This window comes from Seriola aureovittata, chromosome 3, assembly GCF_021018895.1.
Source record: "Seriola aureovittata isolate HTS-2021-v1 ecotype China chromosome 3, ASM2101889v1, whole genome shotgun sequence".
NCBI lineage: Eukaryota > Metazoa > Chordata > Actinopteri > Carangiformes > Carangidae > Seriola > Seriola aureovittata.
Genome location: NC_079366.1, coordinates 25,570,983 through 25,588,500, shown reverse-complemented (window position 1 = coordinate 25,588,500; position 17,518 = coordinate 25,570,983). Strand labels below are relative to the sequence as shown.

General features: G+C 40.7%; 1 protein-coding gene across 1 annotated transcript; it reads left to right on the top strand.

The window, feature by feature from the left end:
• The first annotated feature begins 10,685 nt into the window (after positions 1 to 10,685).
• Positions 10,686 to 14,939, top strand: LOC130166489 (microfibril-associated glycoprotein 4-like). Its single transcript, XM_056372118.1, has 5 exons — positions 10,686 to 11,023; positions 12,342 to 12,539; positions 12,970 to 13,066; positions 13,353 to 13,520; positions 14,347 to 14,939. The coding sequence occupies exons 1-5, from the start codon at positions 11,006 to 11,008 to the stop codon at positions 14,616 to 14,618; spliced, it is 753 nt and encodes a 250-aa protein (XP_056228093.1). The 5' UTR covers positions 10,686 to 11,005; the 3' UTR covers positions 14,619 to 14,939.
• Positions 14,940 to 17,518: the final 2,579 nt, after the last annotated feature.

The following is a 17,518-nucleotide window of genomic DNA, read 5'->3' as shown; positions in this document are numbered from 1 at the left end:
CTCTGTCTTCTTTATTTGCCCACCTCCCTGCTGGCTTTGGCGAGGCCGCAGTCGGTCTGGCGCGGTTCCTGCTGCAAGGTTCCCTTCTCTCCATCTATCACCATCATTGGCTCCGATTTTCTGCATCGTGGAGGTGCTTCTCCGGAAGACCCGCCGGAATTCCACACAGGGATACACAGTCGTACACACACACACACACACACACACACACACACACACACACACAAACACACAGCCTTGGACAAAATGCTGCTTGGCGTGGAATAGACGCCGGATATATCATTTTTAGCTTTTTATTTATTCATCTCTGTCTGTCCATCTATCCATTGGCTTTTGTCTCCTGGGCGGATATCAGCCTGATGAATAATTTACTACTGTTAAAAGAGACCACCTGAGGGGCACAGAGGAGGGAGAGAAGGAAACAGAATATGGAGAGGTACAGTAAGGTAAAGCAGACAAGAAAAAAAAAAGAGAAATAAAATCCTGTTATGGCAGGAAGGGCCAAAGGAGGAGAAAGATGAACAGCCTAAACGCACATCAATGCAGCGTTGAGACACATGGCCTGTGATCATGTTTAATTAATGATGGAGAGATCAGGCTATTAAACAAGGACACAGTCTGAAAGACGAGCCTGGGAGGGAAACACGGGCGGGTGGCGGGAGGAGGAGGTCAAGCAGGTGGCTGATAGTTTCCCCCCGTTGAATGTGTGGAAAAAGGAAAAGAGGGGTGTAAACGAGTAACAGAGAGGATGTGAGGGTCTGAGAGAAAAGAGAGGCGTCAGGTTCCACCCGGGCTCGTCTGCTGTTCTATTAATAGAAGTCAGAGCACATTGGGGACAGGAAACCAACCAATTAGAATCAAGCTGCACTGCCAACGGTAAACCCTCACTCAGTCACACACACACACACACACACACACACACACACACACACATATACATTTACAAAGCTGTCACACTTGTTGTCTTTGTCACTTATTGTCACTTGGATCTTCTCTTCAGGGACGTCTGTGGGAAGCTGTCCAACCCAGACCACTAATGATGACCCTGCGTTTTGGTCGGCCACCTTGTGCGCAGAAACGTTGCTGCTAAAGTTGAAGTCCGCTCATCTGAGTCTGAATTGCTGCTTGTGGTAGGGGTGATGTAATTCAGCAATGTAGCTGCAGCTAAGTAACAAATTAGAAGACAATGTTTAAGTCTGCTTTAAATGTTTCCCGTGTAACGGTGGATGGAAGTTGAAGATTATGTTTGTTTCTCGTCTATGAGGTCAAAACCTTATAGATACATACATTATAGGTGCAGTTCAATCAGGAGAGACTAATTAAAAGAAGGACTAAAGGAGTTTTATGATTAATCTATTTGAAATGGGCAGACCAGGTTGTCCACTAATCACAGGATCAATGGTTTGATTCCTGCCATCCATCCATGAGCAAAACACTGCGCCCCATGCGTTAACATTTCTGTATTCTTAACCTAAACCTCTCGTACTTGTTCCTTTGAGGTTTGCTCATATGAACGTTGCAGGTCAGATTCACCGATCTCTGTGAACTACACAGAATTAAATCGCCTGTAAATCATTCACTTCAACCTGACAACCACAAAAATGTTACGACAGAAAAGATGAATTTCACACTGTGGAGCTTCAAGTCAGACGTCAGCAGACAAAAAGATAACAAGTTTAGCAATGTCAGAAGTTGTATTAGACGACTTGAAAGAAAAATCATAGGAAGTAGTTCGAAAATTTAAGGAAGAAAATTCTGTTAGATCACTCTTACACGCTCAATAAGAACAGATGTGTCCGTACAAGTGGGTCTTGCATGAGGCGCATTGATCCCAAATTCCTCTTAGGCCAGCACCTTGCAATGCTGCAAACAGTGCGTGTGTGTGTGTGTGTGTGTGTGTTGTGTGTGTGTGTGTGTGTGTGTGTGTGTGTGGATGAGAGGCAAATTGGGAAGTGCTTTGGATAAAAGCTCTATGTAAATGCAGTCCATGTACCATTTAATGTGTACAGCAGGAAACAGTGTTTAGCCAGTTACAGGGGTCGTATCAGAACACATAGACATATCTCCCTAATGTTGTCTAGATGTTGGTGGTGGTGAAACAGTAAAGAAAAGCCCAGCTGAAGATCTGGATGGATGTGATGTTGAGGATTCCTGATAAGATGAAACTGCAGGTGATGATGTAGGTGGGTTGATGCTGAAATGACATCTGAGAGCAGCAGAGAAAGGTTTTTTTGTTCGAAAATGTGATGATGGGCTCAGTGTGAATGCCCTCAGTCAGCTGTGTGAGTTTGAGGTGGGAAATACCACATACAACACATTTTGATATCTCTTAATATCCACCAGTCAGAGGATGATGGTAAATCAGTGTGGAACATAAAGTCTACGACCAAACAGAATTTATTATAAAACTCACTATACACACGTACTCACATGAAATATTTCTAACAAAAACAAAACCCTGTATTCAAGTGTGTCAAGATTTTCTCAGGTTTAGGTTGAATTTATTGTGCCTTTACAGCAACACCAGTTCAATCAATTGGAAAACAAAACAAAACATTCCCTTGAATATGTGAAGCCAGATTTGGTGCATCGCTTTGCTGTGATAAAAGTTAAATCCAATGTTGACTGTTGCCTCAGCAAAGCTTAAATTGTAAAACCAATAAAAACTAAATGACAATATAACCGGTATGCGTACATAAAATAAACTACACACAGCTTGCACTGCAGAAGCACTGGGGAAACATAAACTTGGGGTTTTAGTATTGTGTCTTGCATACAAATACATTCAGCCTGCATGGGCTTAGAGGACACCACAAAGTAATGTAACACTGCTCCAGATTGCAGTCCACATTTCATACGATGCGATAAAAAGTCCAAAAATAAAGAATACCAGTTCACATAGCGTACAGAATTATATTTACAGACCTTTATCTGTACAATAAGCCTTTAACAGTAAAATACTTATATACAGGATCAACTCAAAGTCATTATTAATTTGGCGTGTGCCTGCCACAAGCCGCCATGTTCTTCTTTGCCAATTTTTGGATTAGCCAGGAGTTTGGAGGAGGAGGCAAGATGGCAACGGTGGTACAGCCCGCTCTGAGCTTCAAAACCGCTCTTCAGACACCTATGGGTGACGTCACGGAGGCAACGTCCATCTTTATTTACAGTTTATGCTAAAGGCTGGAAACAGGAAACAGCTAGCCTGGTTCTGTCTGAAGCTAACAGAAGCAGCATCTCTAATTAACAACGTTATATCTCATTTTTCTCAAGCAGAAAGCAAAGTTTCCCTTCATTTAAATTTGTTGAAAAACCATTTATGGTGTACATGTAATGTGTTCGCCCCAAACCGCCAACGGACCAACTGCACGAATGTACGCAGACATTAAGCTAACTAGCAGCGGACACATTTATAAACGCAGCTGTGCGTATCTTTGAATTAATTTAGTCTCTTCAGGTCTTAATTGCTTCTTTCCATTGACTTTGACCTAAAAAACCAGCTTCATGTCTGAATACACAGTAAGAACAGTGTTTTGTGTGGGTTCATTGGAGCATTATACTGTATGGTAGACCATTTCTTGGCCGGGTGCAGTTTCCAATCTTTATTTTTTATATTTATATTTAATGTGTTTTAAGATTGCACTAAATGTCACTCTGTTCCCCTGAATATACTTTTGTTTTCCTGAAATAAACGCTACGATTATTGATCTGCTAGAGGAAACCTGAACACACACAGACTCAGAAGAGTTCACTCAGAAGACGGACATGCAAATAAATAATGTGATTACACACGCGGCTGAAGTTTAAGTGAGCAGAAACATGTCTCCAGCAGACTCCAGATGATCCACTTTGTGGTCAGCGTTTGCCCGCGGACGCCGAGGTTCCCTTTCAGCCCACATTATTGATTCCCAGCGTTACCCCGTCCTCGCTACCTTCCCTCTTGTTCCCTTTCATCCTTTAATTTGATCTCGCTCCCTCCGTCAGAGTCTCTCTTCATTGAGATGCCATCCCCTTCCCCACATCCATCAGAGCATCACCTCCCTCTCCCACTCCTCTTATCTCATTACTCTCACTAATTAGCCCCTAACGTGCCCATAGGAACCAATAACACGCCTTCGCTCACGCATATCAATGAGATTCACACACACACATCTGTAAAGTCATGTCTCATTCATGTGTATGTGTGTGAAAGTGTGTGTTGCCCGACATTAGTCTTTTTGATATTTGAATTTGCTAATACAGCCATGAGTTTTGGCAGACTTTGGTTGATTATGCAAGAGAGAAAGGAAGTGCATGTGCATGTGTGGTGTGTGTGTGTGTGTGTGTGTGTGTGTGTGTGTGTGTGCGTGTGTGCGTGGCCAGCTTGTATCTCAGTTGGACACAGGAAGTGAGTGTTTGGTCGGGAACAGATGATTGTGAGGCACATTGTCCCAGGCAGAACTCTTTAACAGGGGGTGGCCACACACACACACACACACACACACACACACACACACACACACACACACACACACACACACACACACACACACACAGACACACAGTCAATCTGAGCCACACCAAACCTAATGAGATTTTTTTTAATGTTTTTAGAAATTTAGTCACCTATACAGTCGCCAAATCTGTTTTTCTTGGTGTGTCTGAAGTTATGTTTTTAGACATGATATATAGTAAATATAGTTACACTCAGACAGTTTAAATTGGATTGTGACGAGTGATGTGTTTAAACATGGTGAGAGGGTTTATTAGTCAGCTGTGTGTGACTGAGATGGGAAGTAACCCAGGCACAGCTGCAAGTGCAGCTAAACAAACACTCATACATAAAAGATGAGTCCCTTTCTCTCCCGCCCCCCCCTTTCTCCCACACACACACACACACACACACACATACACACACACACACACATACACACACACCACTATATCTATAAGTGTTTACCTGAGTTTATTGACTAATCTTCTTTTTGTAGGATTTCATTTACCAGCTCTCTGTGTTCCTAGGACCTGGACAAACAAGGCTCCATGGTTCCACTTGTTATTTTAAACCTGTGTGGATCTGTGCACCTGTGTTTATTTCTGTCCTTTCCTCTTCTCCTCTCCTCTCCTCTCCTCTCCTCTCCTCTCCTCTCCTCTCCTCTCCTCTCCTCTCCTCTCCTCTCCTCTCCTCTCCTCTCCTCTCCTCTCCTCTCCTCTCCTCTCCTCTCCTCTCCTCTCCTCTCCTCTCCTCTCCTCTCCTCTCCACTCCTCTCCTCTCCTCTCCTCTCCTCTCTTCTCTTCTCTTCTCCTCTCCTCTCCTCTCCTCTCCTCTCCTCTCCTCTCCTCTCCTCTCCTGGGGCCTCAGTCTGTCTGAGAGGACAGAAAAATACCTCTAGGTGTTTTTATCATCGGCACTCGGCTATGAATCCGAGCTCGTGTATGAAATGGATTCTGCCGTCTCTCCCCGAGCCTCAGCTCAGCCTCTCTGACGTTGTGTAATGAATTAACAGCACTGCATATTATGACTGCGTGTGCAAGCGGGTCATGGTGAATCAATAGTATCTGTGGAGTGAAAGGAAACAAAATCTCTCATCTCTGCCTTGGTCTCACAGCTGTATCTATCTATTTCCTTCAATTATTTGTGCATGTCTATCTGTTTATCTGCCCCCCCATACCCAATCCCGTCTCTCTCATTTTCCCTTATACACCCAGGAGCAATGAGTGACTTGAAGGGCAGAGGATGAAAACACAAATTAACCACAGAGAGCAAGTGAGTGACAGAGGCAGAGAGGAGAGGGAAATGGAGGGATAGACCATGTAAAAGAGATGGAAGAAAGAGATTGTCTCCGATATTGATCTGGTAATCCTCATTGTGCTCTCTGGCGATTCTAATCTTCCTCCTACACAAGACGAGGAGACGCAGGGAAAGGGCAAGAGAGAAAAGGAGTACGAAGAGGGAGGGAGTGGAGGACGGCGTGTAGAGAGAGGAGGAGCAGTGCCATCCAGTGGTGCAGAGAAAAGCTGCAGTCTATTATTCCACTAATAAACATCTGTTAATGTGTGCTTATCTGCATGTGCGTTATCGAAGATAGCCGCTCATTCACAACTACACGAACCAAAAACACAAGACGTCAGCTCCTTTCAGCCCTGGGTCTTTGGCACAGAAGGAGCAGAGCTAAAAACAGGGAACATATGGTCCCTGTGACGCACTCTGACCTTGAGTGGGGTATTTTGGGATTGTCACGCAAATACATATTCATACACGTTTAACACAAAATACAGATTTCCAAGTCCTTTAAATTAATATGCAAATATGATTCTTTATCTTGATAAGAAAAAATGCTTAATGCTAAATAAAAACAACAAATAATATATTAATAATATAACTATACAGTATATGGCCAAAAGTACTTAGCTGTTTTTTTATGTCTTTATCCGGACCCCCAGAACTTAAAGCTGCTATAATCAATATTTTTGTATATACATGATACAGGTCTCATATTAATGAACCCACAGATAATTATCACCCAGCTCTACAGTTCCCCTCAGCGCTACAGATTGTTTTAGTGCCTTTTATCTCATTGTTTTGGTTTTCCAGCCGAGAACGTTACTGTTTTGATTCACTCTCACCGCTCTCGTTTCCCATGATGCAGCAGCCAGCCTGTTTGTACACTGTACGCTACCAGCTCAGCAGCAAACAGCAGACAACATAAAGTTAGCAGCTAGCGACTTGCAGCTGCTGGAACATTCAGCAGCTAAAGGCAGATATTTTTTCCCAGAAGTTGAAAGAGAACAAAAACACCTAAAGGAGATTAAATATTGGACCTCTAAATGAATGATAATGCTGCTTGCTGTGTTCTGGCTGCATAAATAGACAACTGTTTGCTAACGTGTTCAACATAACAATTTTATAAGATGACATATGCTGTTTTTCAAGTACAAGTTCCAGGTACCCGAAAACATTTTTCTAGTTGACGTTAGACCTGTCGATCATGATCGCTCAAACAGATGTGTCGCCACATCACAACAAAGATGATTCACTGACACTGACAACCAGACAAACGATGTGGGGAAAAAAAGATGAAAAAAAGATTGAACTTTTAATATTCTGATGAGTGTCAGCAAAATATTCACTGACAACACATTTCATTTTTTTCTTACAGTATTCACTCTTGTAACATAATTATCTGCTAGTAGCATCTAAAGCGTGGTATCGGTTAATGTTGGGGGAAAGACTGTGGTGAGCTATTGTGAAGGACAACAGTGGTTAGGTACATAAGACAAGACTTGTTCACTAACATTTAGCCATGATCTTTTCCCTAACCTTAACTGAACCACTTGAGGGATGTGAACCTTCCTCATAGTCTTTGCTGTCAATCACTTTGCATGCTCTGCATCCACTGATCCAGGCAGCAATTATGTTTTCTAGGGGACAGGTTTGCATGATCACCCTAAGTGAAAGAAAATTACTTCCTTCATTGAAAATGACTTGTTTGTCTCACAGCCGCTTACTTCACTCACCTTCGAGAACAGCACGGTGATACACCCGTATTTATACACTAAAGCGAAAAACGCAAGGAAGAACTGAGCACCGAAGCCTCGGGAGGCTCTTTGAAAAAGGTGAGGTTATGGGAATTCCTTCAGCCAGGTGCCAGGAATATTGTGGATAACCTGCAATCGAAAGACTGAAGTGTGTTTTAGCAGCGGATTAATGTTCAGCCATCACATATGGGTGAAATGTTCAGGTGTCCACATATTTCTGGCCACACATATACCCACTTCAGAGCTCTCTCTCACACACTCAGACAGAAACCCATTTTCTGCCTGCCTTTCTTTTTCTCCTGCTCCCCCTCCGGCTACACAGTGATGACCTCAAGAGTCATTTATTAACATGGATTATATGTCGACGGGATCAAAACCTGGCAGAAAACCAGCAGTTACACCTCTCCCTCCCTCTCTCTCTCCCTCTCTTTCTTCCTCTGAACCAATACACCACCAGACGCCTGACAGAGAGATTGAGATAAAAGGAAAGAAACAGAGAGCGGGCGAGAGAGACGGAGAGATATATGAGAGTGGAAGAAAGAATCAGCTTTTTTCATTGACCTTTCCTTGGTTCATCATTCAGAAGCCCCAGGGTTTGATTTTCTCTCTGTGTTCGAGATGAGCCATCAATAACTGCGCTGTTAGTGTCAAGCAGCTACTAACTCTGCTGTGACTCCGACGGGAAGATCAGAGGAGAGGAGAGCGAAAAGGAGAAGACAGCTAACTCTGTCTTAACAGCCTAACTCTGTATCGACAACCAATTAGCCAAAAACTGAAGATAGGATACGCACATCCAATCTATCAGGACATCAAATTACAATACACCATTTCTGTATCGAGTAAATAATATGATAATATTGTTTCCTGACTGTTGGTCAGGTGGTACATCGTTTTTAATCCAGGCTGAAATATCTAAATGACTATTTGATGGATTGCCATGAAATTTTGTTCGCCTGCCTTCCCCTTCAGTACCACCAGCCGGTCAAGGTTTTACCTCCCACAGTGAAATATAAAGCATATAAAAAGCAGCTACTGCCACAACAGTCTTGGTTCTCAGACGGCGTGCCCTCACTGTGAGGTGGACATTTGTGGTTTGAAGTGAAATGTCTGACAAACTATTGGTCATGACATTTGGTGCAGATATTCATGTCCCTCACAGGACTGACTGTAAGACCTTCGGTGATCTCTTAACTTCTTCCTCTTGTGGCATCGTCAGATAAATGTTTTTTACTTGTCCAATCCCTGCGTGACACAACCAAAAGATCACATCAGTCGATGGAACAAATGGATGGTTTCATATCAAATAATATCCTAATATATTTAAATCAATGCAGGAAATGATCGTGTCTTTATTGCATCAACTCTGTGTCGCTAGTGTCACCCTATTGGTCAGTCCACCACTTTGGTCCAGACTGAAATATTATCTGAACAGCTATTGGATCCATTGTCATTAGTACAGATACATTTTTGTGATTTTGGTGATCCCACTTTTGCGATCCATCCATTTTCTCACTGCTTATCCAGGTCCAGGTCTGAAGGTGGCCCTGACACCTTCAGACCTGGACCCTGGTCCCTAAGCCATTAGGCCGGATGGGATATGCAGTATAATCCTCAGGACCCCTGCCAGTGTGACATGCCTGAGTTATGGGAAAAGGAGGCTTCCTTATCAGATGCCTGAACCAGCTCAGCTTTCCCCCTTTTGGAGCAGCGAGTCTCCTTTGAACTCTAAACCCCACCACTCTGCAAAGTCAGCCACAGTATCCGCAATCTCGTTCTTTCGGTCTGGACCCAAAGCTCATGATTATAGGTGAGGGTTGGAAAGAACAGTGAACCACTCGACTGAGAGCTCAGTCCCAACATTACTGCTGACGTGGCATTAATCTGGTCGATCTGGCATTCCATTTCATCTTCACTCATTAATGAGACCCCAACATACTTGAACTCCTTCACTTGGCCCAGTGACTCACTTCCAACCCAGAATGAGCAGTTCACTGTTTTTCCAGCAGAGAAACATATGGCCTCGGGCTTAAAGGTGCTCACTGGATATCATGGTCTGGTGAAGCCAGCAGATGCGCATCATCCGCACAAAGCGCAAGCGCAAAAAGAGATTCAGTCCCGAGGCCACCGCAGCAAACACTCTGTGCATTCAGATTTTCTCCACAAAAATCGCAATTAGGAAAACGGTGATGACAATGGTGGAGCCCAACTGAGAGCCCCCGAGGAAGTGTTTGACTTTCTCAGCCAAGAATGTGGATATACTTTCATACCTCAAGGACGTATAGTATCTCCTTCAGTATCTTAAAATGTGTTTGACTTTGAATGCGATAAAGTTAAGTTTTGCATCCTTTGATGAAAAAGTAGTAAATATCAGTTGAGATGTGGCCACTGTCGAGCCCCGGTGAAACTGGCTGTGTGTTCAGAGAGCTGATTTTAGTGGCGGCGCACATAAGTGGACTTTGTACTCCTTGTGTCAGATGGTTGGTAAGCTTCGGACAACCCCTCGTCATACACTTTACGAGTTTGGATTAGTGGGATCCGTGTTTGACCCGACATTCAGCTGACAACTTAGTGCAACATCTTGACTGTTTCCCTCTCTGAAAATGTGTGTTGTTATCCTTGTTTTTAAATCATAACAGCCAGTTTTTCACTCCACTTTCCACAAAATGTTTCAGCCTCAGCAAAAATATTTGCACTGTGTGCAGAGATTAAAGTAAAAAGAAAGAAAAAAGGGAGAGATACTGGAGGAAGATATCAGAGAGAACAGTTTCTGGTTAGTTGTGAGTTCAGTCAGAGGGTGATGCTCTGTAAGCGAAGTAAGACATACTAAGAAAGACAACATATTTTTTGTGATCATTTTTTGATTAGTATTTAGGGTGTGCACCCCTTACTGCTCCATTGAGGAAATGAAATTGGTTGGCTTCCGCATTATTGCTACATGTTCTTGTGGCTTTGTCTTTCTGGACACTGAAGGTGTGTCAGTACAGGGTTTTCCTCACAGGACAAGGTTTGCTACAAACTTAAAACTTTGAATTTTCCCAATTCTGCAGAAGGTTGGGTGGATGCTTGATAAATGTTTTTCATCCTTGTTTTTCTTTCAAACTGCACTGTAAAATGAGGAAGTCAACGGAACTTTGAGTCCAAACCTGTGCAGAGTTTCAATTTTAAACGTTTTATCTCGCTAAGTGTGTTTTTTTAATAATATTCTAATTCATTCTTTCTTTCTTTCTTAAATATCACAATCTGCATTATAAAAATGCAATGGTGTTAGCTTTGGACGATTGCGTAACTGTGTAAAACCACCACATTCCCAATGTTACTTTCACTTCTCTAAAGCCGAGGGGGTTAATGACAGAATAATTAACTGTTCGCACTGTGGTTCTGTGAAGCTGTGCAAATTCTTCTGCTGACACGCCCTGCACGGATTCTTTAAAACTTCACTGTTTCCCACCAAGTGTTGAGTCCAGCTCAGCTGTGAACCTTCCTCTACATGATGACGATGATGCAGGTAAGTAAGATCAGTAATCTGATTATTAGTAGTAATAGTAGTTCTGGAGGCAGTACTGTCTATGGGAGCAGTTACATGTAGTGGAAATGCAGATTTCACAATTCCATGTTGGAACGGGCTTTTCAGCTCTAAAATACTAAACTCATTCAGTGAAGCAAATCTGTTTGGTTTTTTTCTTTTTTCAGTTTTTCTAAGAGCTGGCCTAAACCATTTAATTTTGCTTCTGTTGCTTAAATCAATGAATAAAGAAGAAAAATTAATTGGGCCAGATTGATAACTAGAATATCTCATCACTAATTCATTTTTCTCTGTTAGTACAATGTGTATTTGTTACAGCTAATCAACAAATACACAGAGTGCATTTGGGAATGAAGCATTTGTATATGTTCATAGAAAGTTTGAGATAGCTGCTGCAGAATACTTGTGTTACCGCCATCGAAAACAGAAATTACAAAAGCTTCTGGCAGCGAGGCCAGCAGATTTGAATGAATATTTAATTATCTTTTTCATTAGCCTCTTTTGTTTTGGGGTGAAAGTAGAATTCTCAGTCTTAGACATCTTCAACTGTGTATTTTACATGAACTGACAGAAAGAACAAGTACATTCTGGTATTTTTTGTAATAAAGAAATAGGACTTAAAATATAAAACACAGGACCAGGATGTGCAGTTGTCTGAACTCTGTTGGAGCCAGTGTTTTTTGTTTCGACGGACAAAGAACCGGCCCCCAGCCGGTAAAACCAGTTCCAAGGTGGCTGGAACACTTCGCTGATCTAGAACAAAGAACCACTTAAATCAAGGGCCGTGGGCCGTGGGGTTATTGCGTCCTACAAGACCAACCAAAACTTCATGACTGTCACTTTTAAAAATCAAGCAGTATCACACACGACATACAAGGAGACATACGTGTGTCAGTGTTTGCATCCTAATGTAGGCTCGCAAAGCCAGGAGCAACACTTGCAACGCCACAATGTGATCAGCCATTGATGTTTATGTGCTTGAAAATGGAAACGTATGAACTGACGTCGTTAGTTGGCTCTATTGTGGCTCTCTAGCCAGTGGAAAAGCAAAATGGTTCTTAGGAAGTTTGCAAGTTGAACGAGTTACGAACCAGCTCTAGCACCAGCCCAGAACTAGGACTAGGTTCGAGGCACCAGTGCTGCACATGACTCTTGAAGAGCTGAAGAGCCACAAGAGCCTCAACAAAACACTGCGAGAAGAAGAGCGGCTGATGAACCTTTTAATGCTGCGTATGAGTGTGCAGGTAAACACTGTAGAAGATGCATCAGATTTTGTTAATCTCTCTCTGTTTTTATCCAGGTGACATCATTTGTAGGGCTGCTGGTTTTGGTGGCCTCCGTCCACTCCGACTCCCTGTTCTCCATGCCCATTGACTGTGATGACATCTATAGCCATGACAACACCAGCTCCAGTGGGGTGTACACCATCTACCCAGGAGGTCCAACTACACCCATAAATGTCTTCTGTGACATGGAAACTGACGGAGGCAGATGGACTGTCAGTACACCTCATATTTTTTCAGATTTCATATTTATAAACATTGACTGTGAGCCTCATTTAGACCCTGTATTGAAAAGCCATTTTAAGAATAATTTTAGATCATGTTGTCTCCACATTTGCTTTTTTTTTTTTTTTTTAATTAAAATTTTATTTTTCTATTTTTCTTTTACTTTCTCGGCATATTAATGTTTCTTTGTGCATTAAACCCCCGTATTGTTTAATACAGTCACAATAGTGGACTCAACAGACCACTTGACATCAGTGGCAGCCATCTTGGTTGCCAAAGTAGCGCTCACCTGGTTGAGTCTAAAAGATTTTCTGAACCGTTTTTAATATTTTTTGTTTGTTTTTTGTCATCTTTTAGTCATCACGCTAAATAAATCTATACAGTGTTATTTTTGTAAAATGTTCTGATTCTCCCTTTCAGGTATTTCAGAGGAGGTTGGATGGGTCTGAAAACTTCTACAGGCCCTGGAAACAATATAAGATGGGATTTGGGAATGTAGCTGGAGAATATTGGCTCGGTGAGTTCTAGAGGGAGAGATAAATTAAAGCAGCTATAATCGATTGAATATGATCTCATTGCACTGTTTTTTAGTCGCAGCAGGCAGCTGTTTTTAGCAAAAAAAGCCCTGAAAATCCAGTACCCTGTACCTGCACCATGCAGCACCACATGGCAGACACACAGTTAGTGACTGGCTGGTGGACACAGCGGAGCATTTAGCAGTGAAATTGAAAGTCAAGAAATAATATAGAGCCTCGGAGCAGGAGGTGAAATGAAATGAAACTGAACTTTTTGTGTCTTTTCAGGCCTGGACAACATCTTCCTGCTGACTATGAGGAAGAAGAATGAGCTGCGGGTGGACATGGAAGACTTTGAGGGAGGGAAGGAATCTGCCCAGTACGCCGCTTTCTCAATCGACTCTGAGATCGCTGGATATCAGCTTCACTTGGGCAGCTTCACTGGTGGAGGGGCAGGTGAGGGTCACTCTGTGGATCCTCTAATGAAAATGTTTCCTTTTTTTTGACTTTTAGGCTTTCAACAATGAGCTAGGTGAAGGCTGAATATAACACTGTGGGCTAAAAAACTATATATTGATTTTTGTGAATTCAGTGAAAATACGGCTGTCCAGGGACAAATTCTGCTTTCAGATTAATAATAAAATCAAGCGTTATTTATCTTTCAGTGGAAAAAAAGTTGTTTTCAAAATAATAGTGTAGTGTCTATTTATCTTCAAACAAATTTAAATCCAACATAAAGTCAGAAGGCCACTGATGCACAATGGGGAAGTGGTTTATGCAAAGCCACTGTGTTTCTCTTTTGATTTAATCAACTAAGCAAGTGCATGTTGGGCATAAACCTGACCTAAATAACCTCAGGTACCCATAGTTTTACCCAAATAAATAGCATAATTAACCAAAACTAACTAAAAGCAAATAATATCAATAAACAAATGATTAATGAGAACACTATTAAAAAATAAAACAAATTAATTCAGATTCAATTCAAAGTAATCCAAATTTAAAATTAATTAATATTAGAAAAACCAACAAACAAACTAACAAATAGGTTAATTTTTAAATAGTATCTGTGTAGCCCATTTATTTGGAGAAACCTTGTGTTTCTCTCAGCATTTATGCAGTACAGGTGAAGGTAAATCCTAATCAGTCAGTGAGGAACAGTACGAAAATCATTGGTGTATTTTATTTGAACCCTCCACAACAACTTTAAAAACCCTTTTTTGTGTTCCAGTTACCAATTATATTTTAACTCCACACACATTGTTCTTTCTGTTTTTTCTAGGGGACAGTTTAACAAACAACAACACCATGAAGTTCACCTCCTATGACAAGGACCAGGATCAGTGGGATAAAAACTGCGCTCAGCATTTTCTGGGTGCATTCTGGTACAACGCCTGCCACATGGCAAACCCCACGGGCATGTACGCGCCTAATGGTGCCGTCGGATTTGAAAACGTCCACGTCATCTGGCAAACGTGGAAAGGTTGGAACTACTCCCTTAAGACTGTTGCCTTGAAAATGAGATCAGTCGCCAAGTGTTCATGCACATATTAACCTGATTAGCTGATAGATTAACTCCGTCAGGATAGGAGAGTTGGGATTTGGGGGAACATCATCAGAACTCAGAACCAACAATATATATATAAAAGAAATTACAAAATGTCAATTTGCCCTTTATTACTCATCTTGTCTCAAAATCACAGTCAGTCATAATATCTTAGGTGAGCCGGCTGTGTGATCATTTTCTCCCTGATGATCATTTTCATTGCTTATTCATTTCTTTTGTTTTTTTTATTTGTACTTAGTGATTATTGCTTTTGATTGATGTTGATTTGAGTGAATATTATATCAATAAACTTGATAGTTTTAACCGTATTATTATTATTATTATTATTATTATTATTATTATTATTATTATTATTATTATTGTTTTTATTAGTAGTATCAATTTCATTCCTCAATGTTGAAAATGGACATGTTCTGGAAGAAGAAATGTGTTCATTGTTCCATCTCACTGATAAATATAATGAGTCTTATTCTCTATTGTTTTCAACTAGCAATACATGCTAGTTAGCACTAAATACAAATTGGAGCTGAGGCTGATGGGAATGTCATTAGTTTTGCACGTGTTAGGTCATGAACCAAAGTGCTAGATAAATTAAAAAACTGACCTGATGATGGCGCTGGAGGAAAAGTTAAGGGATCATCAAAGTCATTATAGTTCATCCTGTTAGGGACCACATGCGTCTGTAACAAAGCTCACAGCAATACATGATGACAAAATTTCATGTCAATTCATCCAGTAGTTGTTGAGATATTTCAGTCTGGATCACCGTACTTAAGAACAATTTTGAGGTACTTCATTTAAGTATTTCCATTTTATATTACTTTATACAAAGTCTGCGCTACATTTCAGTGGGAAATATTCTACTTTTCACTACATGACATTTATTTTACAATAGTTACCAATAACTTTTCAGATTTCAATTTGACATACGAATCAAATTATCACTTTGTAGAATATGATGGATTTTATTAAACTCAAATAGCTTCATCATGAGCAGCTAGCACACTAAACAGTTTCATACACATTTATGTATCAGCAGTGGAGGGTGATATATGGATAAAATCTTCACTTTTGTTTTAACTCATGATATGATATTTATATATTGCAATGCAGTAAATCTTTTAATGGCGTTTCCATTAAGACAGCATGTTGTTAAATTGGAGTGTCATGTCTTTTCACTGACTAATCCTGTGGCCTACATACATGAACATTCAAGATACTTCATCACATCCATGACGGGGGTAATGTCTTTTGGGGCCTTGAGGCAGGTTTGCTGTCTGTGTTGGGCCTGTGTTCACATCAAGTGCTCACAGCTCACTATAGACGGCAGCTTCATTATATTTAGCATACAGATCCAGACTCCAACCAGTTCTCCTTAAATGGAATATGAACTTTTCATATACGAATAAGAAAGTTTTAACTTGCACAAATTTGTTTTTTGACTTTTCTTTAATGTTTGTTTTTTGTGAAATACTATTTTACCTCCCTGGGCCTCAAACAGTTATTTAAATGAAACCATCTGAAAGGTTAACAGAAGAAATCATGCAGCTAATGAGGCAAGGGGCCACAAGAAACATCTCTTGTTGTAAGGCGTGTTGGGAAACACAGTTTCATCTTTTAAAATGCTATATTTTATGAGCTTATCTTTGTTTGAGTTCAGTATCAAACCTCTTTTCTTTAGTCACCGACAGCTGTCTCCAAAGGTGGAGAGCAACACCAATGTTAACTCTTGTCTCTATCATGTCTTTCATTCTGCTGAAATTAGCATGCTAACCAGTTGGCCCCGGCCCCCGTCTCCTCGCTTTCTGATAGCGACTCCCTGTAGACTCCAATCTGCCCTGAAGATGTAGTTCTGCTCAGAGGACAAGCTGTTATAACCTCTTGTATTATAAACACAATGGTGGGCGAAGCTTTTGTCAAGGGACAATCACCACCATCCGCTCCAGAGAAGAAACCACATTCAGCAGCAGTGAAAACTTTCAAATAGCCCCTTTAAGAATGTGATTGTATTGTGATTACCACTTATTTTTAGTTCTAGCTGTAAATAAATAGAGTTACTCATATTTTGTATTCTAAAATATTTAACTTGGTTTTTCCATTACTCTCCAACATTGCCAACTACAATATGTATTGAGACATGTATGGGGCATTCTGCTGCTTAATGAATATTTTTTACTCCTGGTACTTTGCACTTCCATGTATAGCCATTATTTACCCATCCAGAAATGTAATATATGATATATATACTGTATGTCCCTATATCAAGAGTGATCTTGCCATATACGTCACTTATATTACAATCATCATACATATATTTGTATTTCATACATATATGAAATACCCATAGTAAAATGATGAATTACATGATTAATTTTTATATGGTATAAAGTGTTGGGACCATAAATGTTAATGATATTTATTTAATTCATATATGCAAGTTCATCAAAACAACATCAATATAAAGATTCTTTATGTTTATATATGTTTTTCTTATTAAATTCAAACATGTATCTTCACATTCTGGGAAAGTGGTGTCAGACTTTTGGACCCCACTGTATATAATATCAACATACAGGCTATTGACAGGCTTTGGGATGGATATATAGTCACACAACATATACACACATTAACATACATACTTGTATGGGCTAGACATACATGTCAATGTGTAAAATTGTTCCAACTTCTAACAGGTTTCATAGGCCTATATAATTTACACTGCGGTGATTTGTGGGGCTTGTCCGATATAGTTAATGAGTTACTTCAGTTTAATCTCTCAGGTGTGATGTTGTAACTGACACGTGCGCTCCTGTTTTACTCCCAGCGAATATATATATATATATATATATATATATATATATGTTAGTTCAGTGGTTCCGGCTTTAAT